The 11,228-nt window shown below is 35.7% G+C and overlaps 3 protein-coding genes across 3 annotated transcripts; 1 reads left to right on the plus strand and 2 right to left on the minus strand.

The window, feature by feature from the left end:
- Positions 1 to 850: 850 nt before the first annotated feature.
- Positions 851 to 3,437, plus strand: LOC114378183 (protochlorophyllide reductase, chloroplastic). The gene is made up of 5 exons (XM_028336730.1): positions 851 to 1,027; positions 1,121 to 1,219; positions 1,881 to 2,412; positions 2,502 to 2,860; positions 2,958 to 3,437. Exons 1-5 carry the CDS (start codon positions 974 to 976, stop codon positions 3,111 to 3,113), a joined length of 1,200 nt encoding a protein of 399 aa, XP_028192531.1. The 5' UTR covers positions 851 to 973; the 3' UTR covers positions 3,114 to 3,437.
- A 177-nt stretch (positions 3,438 to 3,614) lies between these two features.
- On the minus strand, positions 3,615 to 6,653 carry LOC114378182 (lanC-like protein GCR2). The gene is made up of 6 exons (XM_028336729.1): positions 6,435 to 6,653; positions 6,094 to 6,272; positions 5,334 to 5,445; positions 5,117 to 5,233; positions 4,716 to 5,030; positions 3,615 to 4,179 (listed from the first exon to the last, which is right to left on the minus strand). The coding sequence occupies exons 1-6, from the start codon at positions 6,588 to 6,590 to the stop codon at positions 3,841 to 3,843; spliced, it is 1,218 nt and encodes a 405-aa protein (XP_028192530.1). The 5' UTR covers positions 6,591 to 6,653; the 3' UTR covers positions 3,615 to 3,840.
- Positions 6,654 to 8,929: 2,276 nt separating this feature from the next.
- LOC114380153 (stem-specific protein TSJT1-like) lies at positions 8,930 to 10,973 on the minus strand. The gene is made up of 4 exons (XM_028339099.1): positions 10,662 to 10,973; positions 10,189 to 10,429; positions 9,989 to 10,109; positions 8,930 to 9,506 (listed from the first exon to the last, which is right to left on the minus strand). The coding sequence occupies exons 1-4, from the start codon at positions 10,871 to 10,873 to the stop codon at positions 9,316 to 9,318; spliced, it is 765 nt and encodes a 254-aa protein (XP_028194900.1). The 5' UTR covers positions 10,874 to 10,973; the 3' UTR covers positions 8,930 to 9,315.
- Positions 10,974 to 11,228: the final 255 nt, after the last annotated feature.

An 11,228-nucleotide genomic window follows, 5' to 3' on the forward strand; every position in this document is an offset into this window, starting at 1 on the left:
ATTTTCTAGAATTATGTTAGCATAATTTTGGAAAATCTTTTCAAGAAAATGGATATGGGTGGGTGGTCGCACACGCAAATATGGGTGATGGTAGAGCAAGTCGCAGTTGGGTTAGGGTGATGGATGGCAGCACGATTATATTTGTTTGGGGTTGGATCATGATTTGGATGTGTCAGAGTGAGGTGGCAGCACGACATTGGGCGTCATGGTGTTTGGGTAGTTTGTGGGTGGCGGATCTGTTGGTGGTGAAGAGAAAGGGAAGAGAAGGGCATATTTGTCTATTCAAGTTTGATATGGGGTGCATGAAGTAAAAGCCTTTCTTGTGTATGAGTAGGCCCACTCTAGCAACTCACTGAAAAAGTCCATTGAGCTAACTGGGTTATGGACCAAAAGAAAGTGATTGGGTTAGGACAACTTGATGGGTCCAACTTGCAAAGACACACACAGAGCTATGGACTATATAGAGTGTAGAGCGTTCCAAACTTTCTAGTTCCTTGGCTATATAGAAAAAATGAGCAATACCCCATGCCCCATCCAAGAAGGTGCCAAAAAAAGGCTTCCATTGATTCAGATTATTCTATCCTGAAAAACCAACCTCCACTCCCTCAATCTCTTTCAGCACAGATATTTACATTTACACTCCATAGGCCATAACTAGTAATAGAAATGTCATGGAGTGGCTCCTACTGGCAACGGATCAAAAATATCCTTTCTTTAAGAAATCCAAAACTCAACACTCCATTGGCTGGTTGGAAATGACGTGGCACATGCACATGCTGCTAATTATCTTATCCTCTCATATCATCACAACCAACACTTCAATATAAATTCATTTCCATGTAGACTCACATGAACCACACATTTTTCATTACCGCCGTGATAACACACTAACACCACCACTTCATCAACTTTACTTGACAACAATATTGTAAAACTCAAAATCTAGTTTCATACTTTTTTTCTTCTTCTTGAAATGGCTCTCCAGGCTGCTTCTCTTGTTCCTGCTTCTTTCTCGGTTCTTAAAGAGGTTTGCTTCAATCTCCCACACTGTTGCTTCTTATTCATTGTTTTATGTACTTTTTCCAAAGAGATAATTGAACCATGACTTTTGTGTTTGCAGGGAAAGAGTGGTGTGTCTCTCAAGGACTCCACCTTGTTCGGTCTTTCATTTTCAGAACCTATCAAAGCTAACTTCAGCTCTTCTGCATTGAGGTGCAAGGTAAGTTAAACTAAAGCTTTCTGTCTTCTTCTTAATTCATCATTAAGCTGTTTCTTACTTATCTCTGAGTATATTATGGTATTTTACTTTATTTCCTTTCAGAAGGACTTTATGTTTAGCAAATTATACTAATCATTGTGAGATTTTTTTATATTGATACTAACCTTTCAGAAGGAATACATGGTGTAATGTGTTTCTTGGATAGCAGGGGCTGTCACTATAATATATAACTATAAGTATATAAGGAGCAGCGGTGTAATGTTTTTCAAACAATTAAAGGGGTTAATGTAAGGATAAAAAAGATAAGGGTATTAGAGCAAATTTAATGAAACCTTAGGAGGTGTTTAGTATAATTTGCTCTTTATGTTTTTTGAAAATCCAATAACTAAGGTTTGTCATGTAAAATGGCCAAAATAATATACCAAGTACATTCTAGTTAATATGTGATTCCATTTTTGGAACACTAGAATTTATAATCCTTCAGCCTCTAATATTTGATGGTCGAAAGTGGGTTTTTGATCTGTATTTTTGAATCAATTCAAAGTTTAACAACAAACAAAAAACAAAGTACTGCGTAATCCCCCACCCTCCAAAAGAAAAAAAAGGTTTCAGACTTTCAGGGGTCATTATCTAATTTGTTTTGTTTTCCGCTCTCTATCAGAGGGAATTCGAACAAAAGCTCTGTGCTGTGAGGGCCGAAACAGTGGCTACAGCCTCTCCAGCAGTTACCAAGTCTACACCAGAAGGCAAGAAAACATTGAGGAAGGGCAGTGTTGTGATAACTGGGGCTTCATCTGGACTAGGCCTGGCCACTGCTAAGGCTTTGGCTGAGACGGGAAAATGGCATGTAATAATGGCCTGCAGGGATTACCTCAAAGCTGCAAGAGCTGCAAAATCCGCTGGCATGGCTAAGGAAAACTACACCATCATGCACTTGGACCTTGCCTCGCTCGACAGTGTCCGCCAATTTGTTGATAACTTCAGAAGATCAGAAATGCCGTTAGATGTGCTGGTTTGCAATGCTGCTGTTTACTTGCCAACTGCTAAGGAACCTACCTTCACTGCTGAGGGCTTTGAACTTAGTGTTGGGACAAATCATCTGGGGCATTTCCTCCTCTCGCGCCTGTTGCTTGAGGACTTGGAAAAATCCGATTACCCTTCAAAGCGCTTGATCATCGTTGGTTCAATAACAGGTCTAGTTCATTAGCATGTTTATTGTGAGTTCCAGTTCTTATCACACCATTAGGTTGCATTTCTTATGCTGATTGTGTGTATTCAACAGGGAACACAAACACATTGGCTGGTAATGTACCTCCCAAGGCTAACCTTGGTGACTTGAGGGGACTTCAGGGTGGTTTGAATGGGCTAAACAGCTCAGCCATGATTGATGGTGGAGACTTCGATGGTGCCAAGGCGTACAAGGACAGCAAAGTCTGCAATATGCTCACAATGCAAGAATTCCACAGACGATTCCATGAGGAAACTGGAATCACATTTGCTTCCCTTTACCCCGGTTGCATTGCCACAACAGGCCTGTTCAGAGAGCACATTCCCTTGTTCAGAACTCTGTTCCCTCCATTCCAGAAGTACATAACCAAAGGCTATGTCTCAGAAGATGAAGCAGGAAAGAGACTTGCTCAGGTAATATCAATAATAACCCTCTAGGGAAGATAATGACTACAAGAGTATGAAGTTTTCAAATATCTTTATTTCTCATGTGTGGTTGTCTTTTATATAGGTTGTAAGTGATCCAAGCCTAACAAAATCTGGTGTTTACTGGAGCTGGAACAAAGCATCAGCTTCGTTTGAAAACCAGTTGTCTCAGGAGGCCAGTGATACAGAGAAGGCTCGTAAGATCTGGGAGATTAGTGAGAAACTTGTTGGTTTTGCCTAAGTGGGAGGAGCCTCCAACATCCCATGTTGTTCTAGAGACCTTGCACTTGCATGGAGGAAGAAAATGACGTCTCAAAAGAGTGGATAGATAACATCCTATCATTTTGAATGCATTGATGTTGTTTTGTTAGCTAGGAGCTTCTTTGCTTTGATGTAAGGTGTCAATGGCTTTTTGTGAATCAAGACTCAATAAAATCATTCAGCCATGTGGGTGTGGTGAAGTTGCTCATAAACTTTCTGAAACAACAGTGCCTAGTAAACTATAAATTGTAGTGTGGGGCTCTTTTTTAGTTTTTCGTTAATAGTCGTTTTTAAGTGAACTTCAGATCAAATGGTTGAACCGAAGATCTTGCTTCATAAAAGAGCAATTGCACATGCAATATGCAGGGAGAACCAGGGACTTCTCAGAGCTTAAAACATGATTTTTTTTTAAAATTCTCTCAAGAAATTATTAAAAATTAACTTTTTTTTGTTAACCTCTCGATATAAGCTAATCAAACACTTTTTAAAGCAGGAACCACGCATGATGCATCACAGTTCACTTCTATACATATATCGAATTACATTACACAGCCACATTTGCAGGAGTTGCAGTTTTTTTCTCATACAAATTTCGTCAGAATGCATCATGTCCTTGTCACACCTAAACGTAATTTATTTGGTTCTTTCTTGGGGAGGCAGTGTTTTTTTTTTTTTGAGATATAAATATGCATCTTGTATCAAACGACTCAAAGTTCATAGCCTGGGAACTTTGCCATTTGTGGATCAACCATGTCTAGACAAGTATATGCCATTCCTCCAAGACCTTCAAATAAGGAATAGGGGCGATCTCCTCCATGCATTTTTCCTTCTGAGATTAGATTTTGTGCCCTATCAAGTAGAAAACAAGCAAATGCTTTGGCCCTGTACAAGTACTCCTCATTTCCTGTCATTCTGTAAAGAGAAAGAAAGACATAGGTGTTCCCACTGATGCCGTGACAGATCCCAACTCGCTTAAGCAGACCCCTCTTCCATACTACTTCCCCTGCATCTACAGCTGCTTGCGAAAACTCCTTGTCCCCAAAAACCTAATGGTAATGGCAAAGAATATAGTCATGAGATGTGAACATGTGTTTGATAATTAGGCTAAGAAATTATTGCATAATTTCTGCAGTTTAAAACATAAGAAGTAAAATTTAGTTTCATGTTTGTACTCAGGAGTGTAACAACTGACAAGGGAAAGGACTATGACATTTGCTGGAAATAAACCTGTTTCAAAAATGAATTACTCAAATACCAACTGAATTGCCTATATAACTTTTCAGTTTCAGTAACGGCATTATTAGTGTGTCTGGAGACGTGTTTAATACATTTTGTAACAGAGAAACCATGTCAAAATGGAAGAAAGACAAAGTTACTGTTGGTAGCTTCTGCTTGATGCACATCAGGTTTCGACAAACATAAATCCAAACATGCAGTTAGTCATCCTTTTTTAATTGACACGGTAAACTAGAAATGTATTGCAACCAAATTCATGCAAATTCGTAATTTATCGGTTCCTTTACATCCTATAAGACTCTGCAGGCAGTTTGCATTTGAATTTGGTAACTGCGGAAAAAATTACCTCAGCTGCCTTTACAAGAGTAAGAGTGAGTCCAGGAGCACCATGACACCAATGCACAAGACGGTCATTTTCACTTCCTTCACTGGAGGGATAATTGCCACTAGGGAGACGATTGTTAATCATATATCTTAGCGTACCCTTGACATCTTCCACTTCATCTGGCTTGAGTTCCATGTCCATCAAAGCATGCATAATTCCTGCAAGTCCATGAGCAGCACCCCAGTATTTCTTCCCATGCCATTCATACATCAGAGGACATCTTCCCTTGCGACCTAAGTGTCTGCCAGCCATAATAACTTCATCCACAATTGATCTCTATAGAAGTTAAAAACCCATTTTGTCAAAAATAAATTGCAGAGTAAAACATGCCATGAGACTCATCATGAAAACATATGCCTTACCATGTGGGTAGTAGGTATTGTGTTGTTACCAATATGCTTGTTTAAGAATGAACAAGCCCATAAGTAACCTGCTCTGCCATACAATAGCTCATAGGGAGACTCGCGAGGTATCGCAATCTGTTCTAAGCAAAGGCACAGATATGAAAGCAGTAAACAACTGGATTTCGTGTGTAAATTGGAATTATCACAAGGATAAAAAATGAATACAACAAAACACCTCTTTGAATTGCCTCAGGTAATAGTCAAGTAATCTTTCATCACCAGTATGCTTAGCTATCACAGCACCAAGAGCACAAACACCAGCACGCCCACAGATAAATGTCACTTTGCTGCAACTCAATTAAACCAAAATAAGTTAATTTTCAAGTTTCAACACAGGGCCAGAACCAGTGTTATTAAACGGCAGATGGCAGCTCATGTCAACAAGCCAAAGATCTGCCCAGAAAATATGACCAAGGGTCTTCAGATTATGACAGCAACATGGTGGCTATAAAAAACTGTACATAGACACACACAAAATCTACTAGAAAACTGCAAAGTAGAATAAATAAATCTGAACTAAACACTAGTGGAAATATCACTGAGTGCGTAGTTGCGTAGATCAACTTGCATTTGAGTATGCAATTGCCTTAAATATTCAAAAGGAGAGTTTTGTCACTCACAGTAGTCTCCTGCCTAATTCTTGAGCATAATTATCTTACGAGGAGAAAACTAATGGTCTCGTGCAAAAAAGAAAGAAAAAAAACACACGAGTGGAAATTTCCCGATTGCATGACCAGACAACATAAGATTTTAACTAATAAATAAGCTAACATCAAGTAACGCTAATGTGCTTCAATCCAACCATTCAGAGCAAGCAATCCTTAACAACTAAAATAAAAAATCCTATATTTAAACATTTTAAAGTTTAAACCAACCCTTTATAATGGCCAAGTCATATAAGTTATAATAGCCTCTGGTGCACGAACAGAGAGTACCCAGAATCTGCTGAAGCAGAATCACAAGCTTTAACAATCTCTGAGCACAAGTTAAGTTCATTCCCGTCCTTGGTTACTTGGTAGGCCTTGAAAAGTAGGTATGCTGTCCCAAGAGCCCCCGTGTAAAGGCTATAGTCCTTCACACGCTTCCCACGTGACCCCCATGTGTCCCTCACCACCTGAAGAACAATTAGAGATAACAAAGCACAAACACGTAAACACACACTGACCCAACATAGCAAACTCGCGAAAGTTACTAACTTGAGCCTACCCAAAAGCGAAGAACGTAAATTGAAGAAACCCAGAAATTCGAACACCCCAAAAATGAAGTTTATGAGTACCGATTGTTTGAGGTGAAATGCAGATGCTTGGAACTTTGTGGAGAGGGTTTGGTAAGGGAGAGAGAGAAAGGCAGTGAGAGAGTCTGGTGATGGAGTTTGGTCTGTGGTCTCTGCCACGAAGCGTGGCAGCTCGTTCGGAAAGAAGCGATCGGCCATCTGCGGCTAACGGCGAAAAATGCAGAGTAGAATTTGCTGGAAAATCCATACATAATATCGAGCATTTCTGTACAGAAGTTAAAAATATTGCACACGTGTTTAATGTAAATTTAATAGACAAAGTAACGTGTAAACAAAAGTAAGAGTGCTCATCCTTTAACAAAAATACTTTTATCTAAAAATCAAACATGCATGACTTAAATTTAATTATTTATCTTATTAAAGTTTTCCAAAAAAAATTGACAAAATGAAATTATCATTCTTAAAGTGAGCTAATCTAATTAACCATCCTGAATCAAATCTGGTGGGAGGTTGCTTCAGTTTAATAATTAGAAATTTCAAGATGAAGTGCTAGGCCGGCCTCTTAAAAAGTACTTAATCAGTTAATTTGTAAACTGGTTTAAATTATATTTTTAACTGATTGAAAGTTTATTTTATTAATTGAAAAGTTTATTTAATGAAAAATTAAATTATTTGAAAGTTAAAACTATTAAATTAGGCTACTAAATTAAAAGTACGTATAAAATTAATTGTTAAATTATTGGATAAATAGATTTAATAGCACATTTTACCATTGAATTTTTGTAATTTTTCAAGTTTTACCATTTTACAAATTCTATCATTATGTTAATCCTCTTTTAATGTCTAAGGGAAAGATGACCAAGCGTGAATGAGTTGGCGCCTGCATGTCTTGTTGGAATACATAAAATTAAGAATTAAATGTTTTTTATACTTAAAAAATAAATTATTTTTGATTCATTATATGAAATTCACTTTTAGTCATTTATTACCTAAAATTTAAAGTAATAACTTAAAAACAATATATTTTAAAAAAAAATATATTTAAGTCTAAATTTAAAAATGTTTAAAAATAAAAGTATGAAAATATAATTGAAAAAACTGAAAATTAAGACGCTAGTTGTTTTTCAGAACATGTTCCTCTTGTGAAGCATCATCTTCTTGGTTATTCTTTGCGTTCGTCGTCCCTGTCAGAAATTTCTTTCTCTGTTGCTAACATTGTCGTTGATTTTAAGGATGTGTGGGTCGTATCAGGTAACCTTGTTTAATAACTTTGATTGGTAAATAAGAAAATAATTGTTTCTTTACCAAACTGAACTTCCGTTGGAAACTCCTTGCACTATCTCTACTTTCTCCTTTACGTATTCATTCACATTGCACACCTGTCAACGTATGTGGGTTGCATTGCATAAGTTTAAACCAAGGCAAAAGAAAGAAACGACGTTGTTTCTTCTAATTTTAGCACACCCAATTTTAAACAATCTTGGTTTAGTATTTTATTATAAAACAAAATTATTTTTATTTTATAATTATAAGTATTGCAACGTGGCAAGCAGGTGCCAACTCACTCACGGTGCATCATTCTTCCTTTAGAAATTAAATTAACAGAATGATAAAATTAGCGACATTGAAATAGTTGGATAATAACATTTCTGAAAAATAAAATTTGATGGTAAAATTTATAAATTACAAAAATTGAGTGATAAAATGTGTAATTAAGCCTAAATATAAAAAGCCTTACTTAAAAGATATACTTTTATATATATATATATATATATATATATATAATACAAAATATGATTTTTTAAAAATATTTTAATAAAAATTAAAATAAATAGTAGAAATAATGTAACAATAAAAAAATTATTTGTTGTATGTACTGCTTCCATATTCTTCCTAGCATTCCTAGTGCAGTGGTGGCAGTTCATATAACGACTTATGTATCTTTCTTTTTCTATTTCTTGAGCCCAAAATTTTTGGGTAGGCTTTAATTATTTATTTTGGTTCACATGGGAGTTTATAAGATTAAAATATGTTTTTTCATAAATATTAAAATGTTTAAAATTTATTTTTATAAAAATTTTAATATATTTTTAATCCTCATAAAATTAAAATGTGTCATTTTTTATTCTAAATAAGATTTTAAACATATATATGACGGATAAAAAAATGGCATATTTTACATCAATTATATATAATCAATGTAAAAAATCATCATCATAAGTTTAAATGAATTTAAACTTTTGTCAAAATAAAAAAATATATATATCAATTTTATGAAGACAGAAAATATATTTTAGTCAATTTAAAATTAAAAACAAATGTAGTAATCATACTTTTTTTTATTGAATTTGTTAATATAGTGTTAAGCTAGTTGAAGCACTTTTGTTTTACATCATGATTATAATAACTCAAGTTTTTACTTGTTTGGTATCATGTCTCTCTTTCATTGAGATCTCAAGTCAAAACAAGTAATAATTACTTTCACATTATTTTAGCCAATTTGACATGATTTTGTATGAAAACATGGATCACCAAAGTAAATCCAAACATGCAATTTGTTCTTGTTCATCCCTTTTATTTCCATTTTGTACATTATGTCATCCATTTTACATTACAATTCCGATGACCTACTTAGTGCATCTTAATTCATGTATAACGTAGGACCCCTTCTTCAGGTATAAAACACTGCAACACACGAGTTCTTGACTTGAACCGTGCTAATCTCTCTCACTCACAAGCACCATGATCAACAGATTAACATGTCTGAAAAAGCACTTCAATGTACTATGCCGGAAAGGGAAACAGGAAAGCAACACAAGCAAGCAGAAAACAAAACAAATTCAGAAGGGTAAGTTAGGAAAGGAGCATACATAGATGACATTTTTTTTTTTATTTTACATTATCCTAAGGCTTTATTTTTAAGCTAATGTTGGTCCCATTCCATCCAATTGGATTGACTTCCCACTCGAGGAATGCTGTTGACTCTGGCGAACTTATCAACTTTGAAGTTGGCCCCACACATGGCCCCTTCACTGTCCACTCTTGGCATTGCCTTCAACTTGTTCATTGGATGCTCAAAGCTCATCAGACCTCCTTCACTGTGAAACATACACCCTGCATCATTCCACCACCACCATGTCATGGATCTCATAAGTAATACTATTAGTCCATTACTTTTCCTTCAATATATATCAAAGGGCTTCAATTTTTATTGAAATTTCATACTAGCCTCTTAATTGATGTAATTTCAATAACTTAAACAGTTGGCTGAATTTGGTCTCTCATTTTTTTTCTCTGGCAAATTTGATTTTTCACTATTTTAATTGTACAACTTTGGTCAATCTACATTCAATATTTAACAAAAATATTCACATGTCATTGTCACATCAACATGTTTTATTAAATATTAAATATTAAATATCAAATCAACGAATATATCAAAATTAAACAATTAATATAGTGAGGGGGGCAAATTTGAAAAGAAAAAAACTAGATGAACCAAATTTACAAAATGACTATAATAAAAGACAAAAACTGCAATTAAGCCTAAATTGTTTTCAAGATAAGAAACCAATGAGTGTTGGCTCAAAAGGTACCTGTTGGAAAGGGAGCAAAGGATTTGGCACAACCCTCTTTTATGACTTCTAGATCATCAGAGATCACCACAGATCCATCAGCTGCAATACCCCAATACAGCTTCACTCCTCCATCAGAACCCTGCAAACCATGATCATCTTTGTTAAATGCCCTTGAATAACTAAAATATGGCCAAAACAAACATGGTAGATTAGCATACCAGTGCTGCAAAGACACTGCCAACCTTGCTGTCATAGACAACAAAGGCAAAACTGCCATCAAGCTCCTTGACAACTTGATCTGCAGGGTATGGACCCCGGTCACGGAGTGTCTTGTAAGCTTCAATAACAAACATGGCCTCATCAGTACTCTTTGACAATCCATATTGCTTGTTGAGTAGGGACAAGTTGTTCAAGCTCCCCAAGAAGAGACAATATATGTCATCGATGCCACAAAACAGCCTGCAATTGTAAGAAGCCAAATTGAGTTTTCTTTCTATACCTACCATGATTTAACAATTAACACTAATCTCATACTAACACAGTTACACCTTATTTATTTGCAAAATTACACCTACCTCTACTTCACCATATGCTAAAGTACCCTTAATAATAAAGCAATAAAAGTAGGTGCAGCTAACATCAAAATTAAGTGTAGAAATCATTGATCTACAGCAAGAGAATGTTACATAACCTTTGATGACGAGAGAAAGATTGATCAGGACGGACATAAGCTAGAACAGCAGCATCACCAAAGCTCATAGAGCAAGTGTTGTGAGGATGGTGGGAAAGGAAATCTTTGAGAGTTTCCTCGGGAACCTTAGGCTTCTTGGAACCTTTGTAAGATGCAGGGCTGTTGAGCTCTTCAGGTGGATGAGCAAAAGCTTTGTGGAATATAGCCAACATTTTGATTAATTATGGACCAATCTCTTAGCCTCACTATAGTTGCATAAGAAGTATTCAAATTAAAAAAAAAGGAAAGCAGGGATTCTCAGGAAGGGCCATTGTGATATTTATATATAATCTTACGTGCTACCTAGTACCTACCCCAATGTTGGGAATGGTTAAAGTGGCCTGTTCCAAGTTGTGGGCGTGGGTCCTAGTTTGATGGATAAGTACCAAATTTCAAGAGGTAGTCTCTTAATCTTATCCTGGGAAGTATTTTTTTTCATTTAACTAATATATACTAGGGGAAGAGATTCCGTGTCTTTCTAAATTTTTTAAATAATAAAAAATAAAAATAATTAATAAAAATATAGAA

This window comes from Glycine soja, chromosome 12, assembly GCF_004193775.1.
Source record: "Glycine soja cultivar W05 chromosome 12, ASM419377v2, whole genome shotgun sequence".
NCBI lineage: Eukaryota > Viridiplantae > Streptophyta > Magnoliopsida > Fabales > Fabaceae > Glycine > Glycine soja.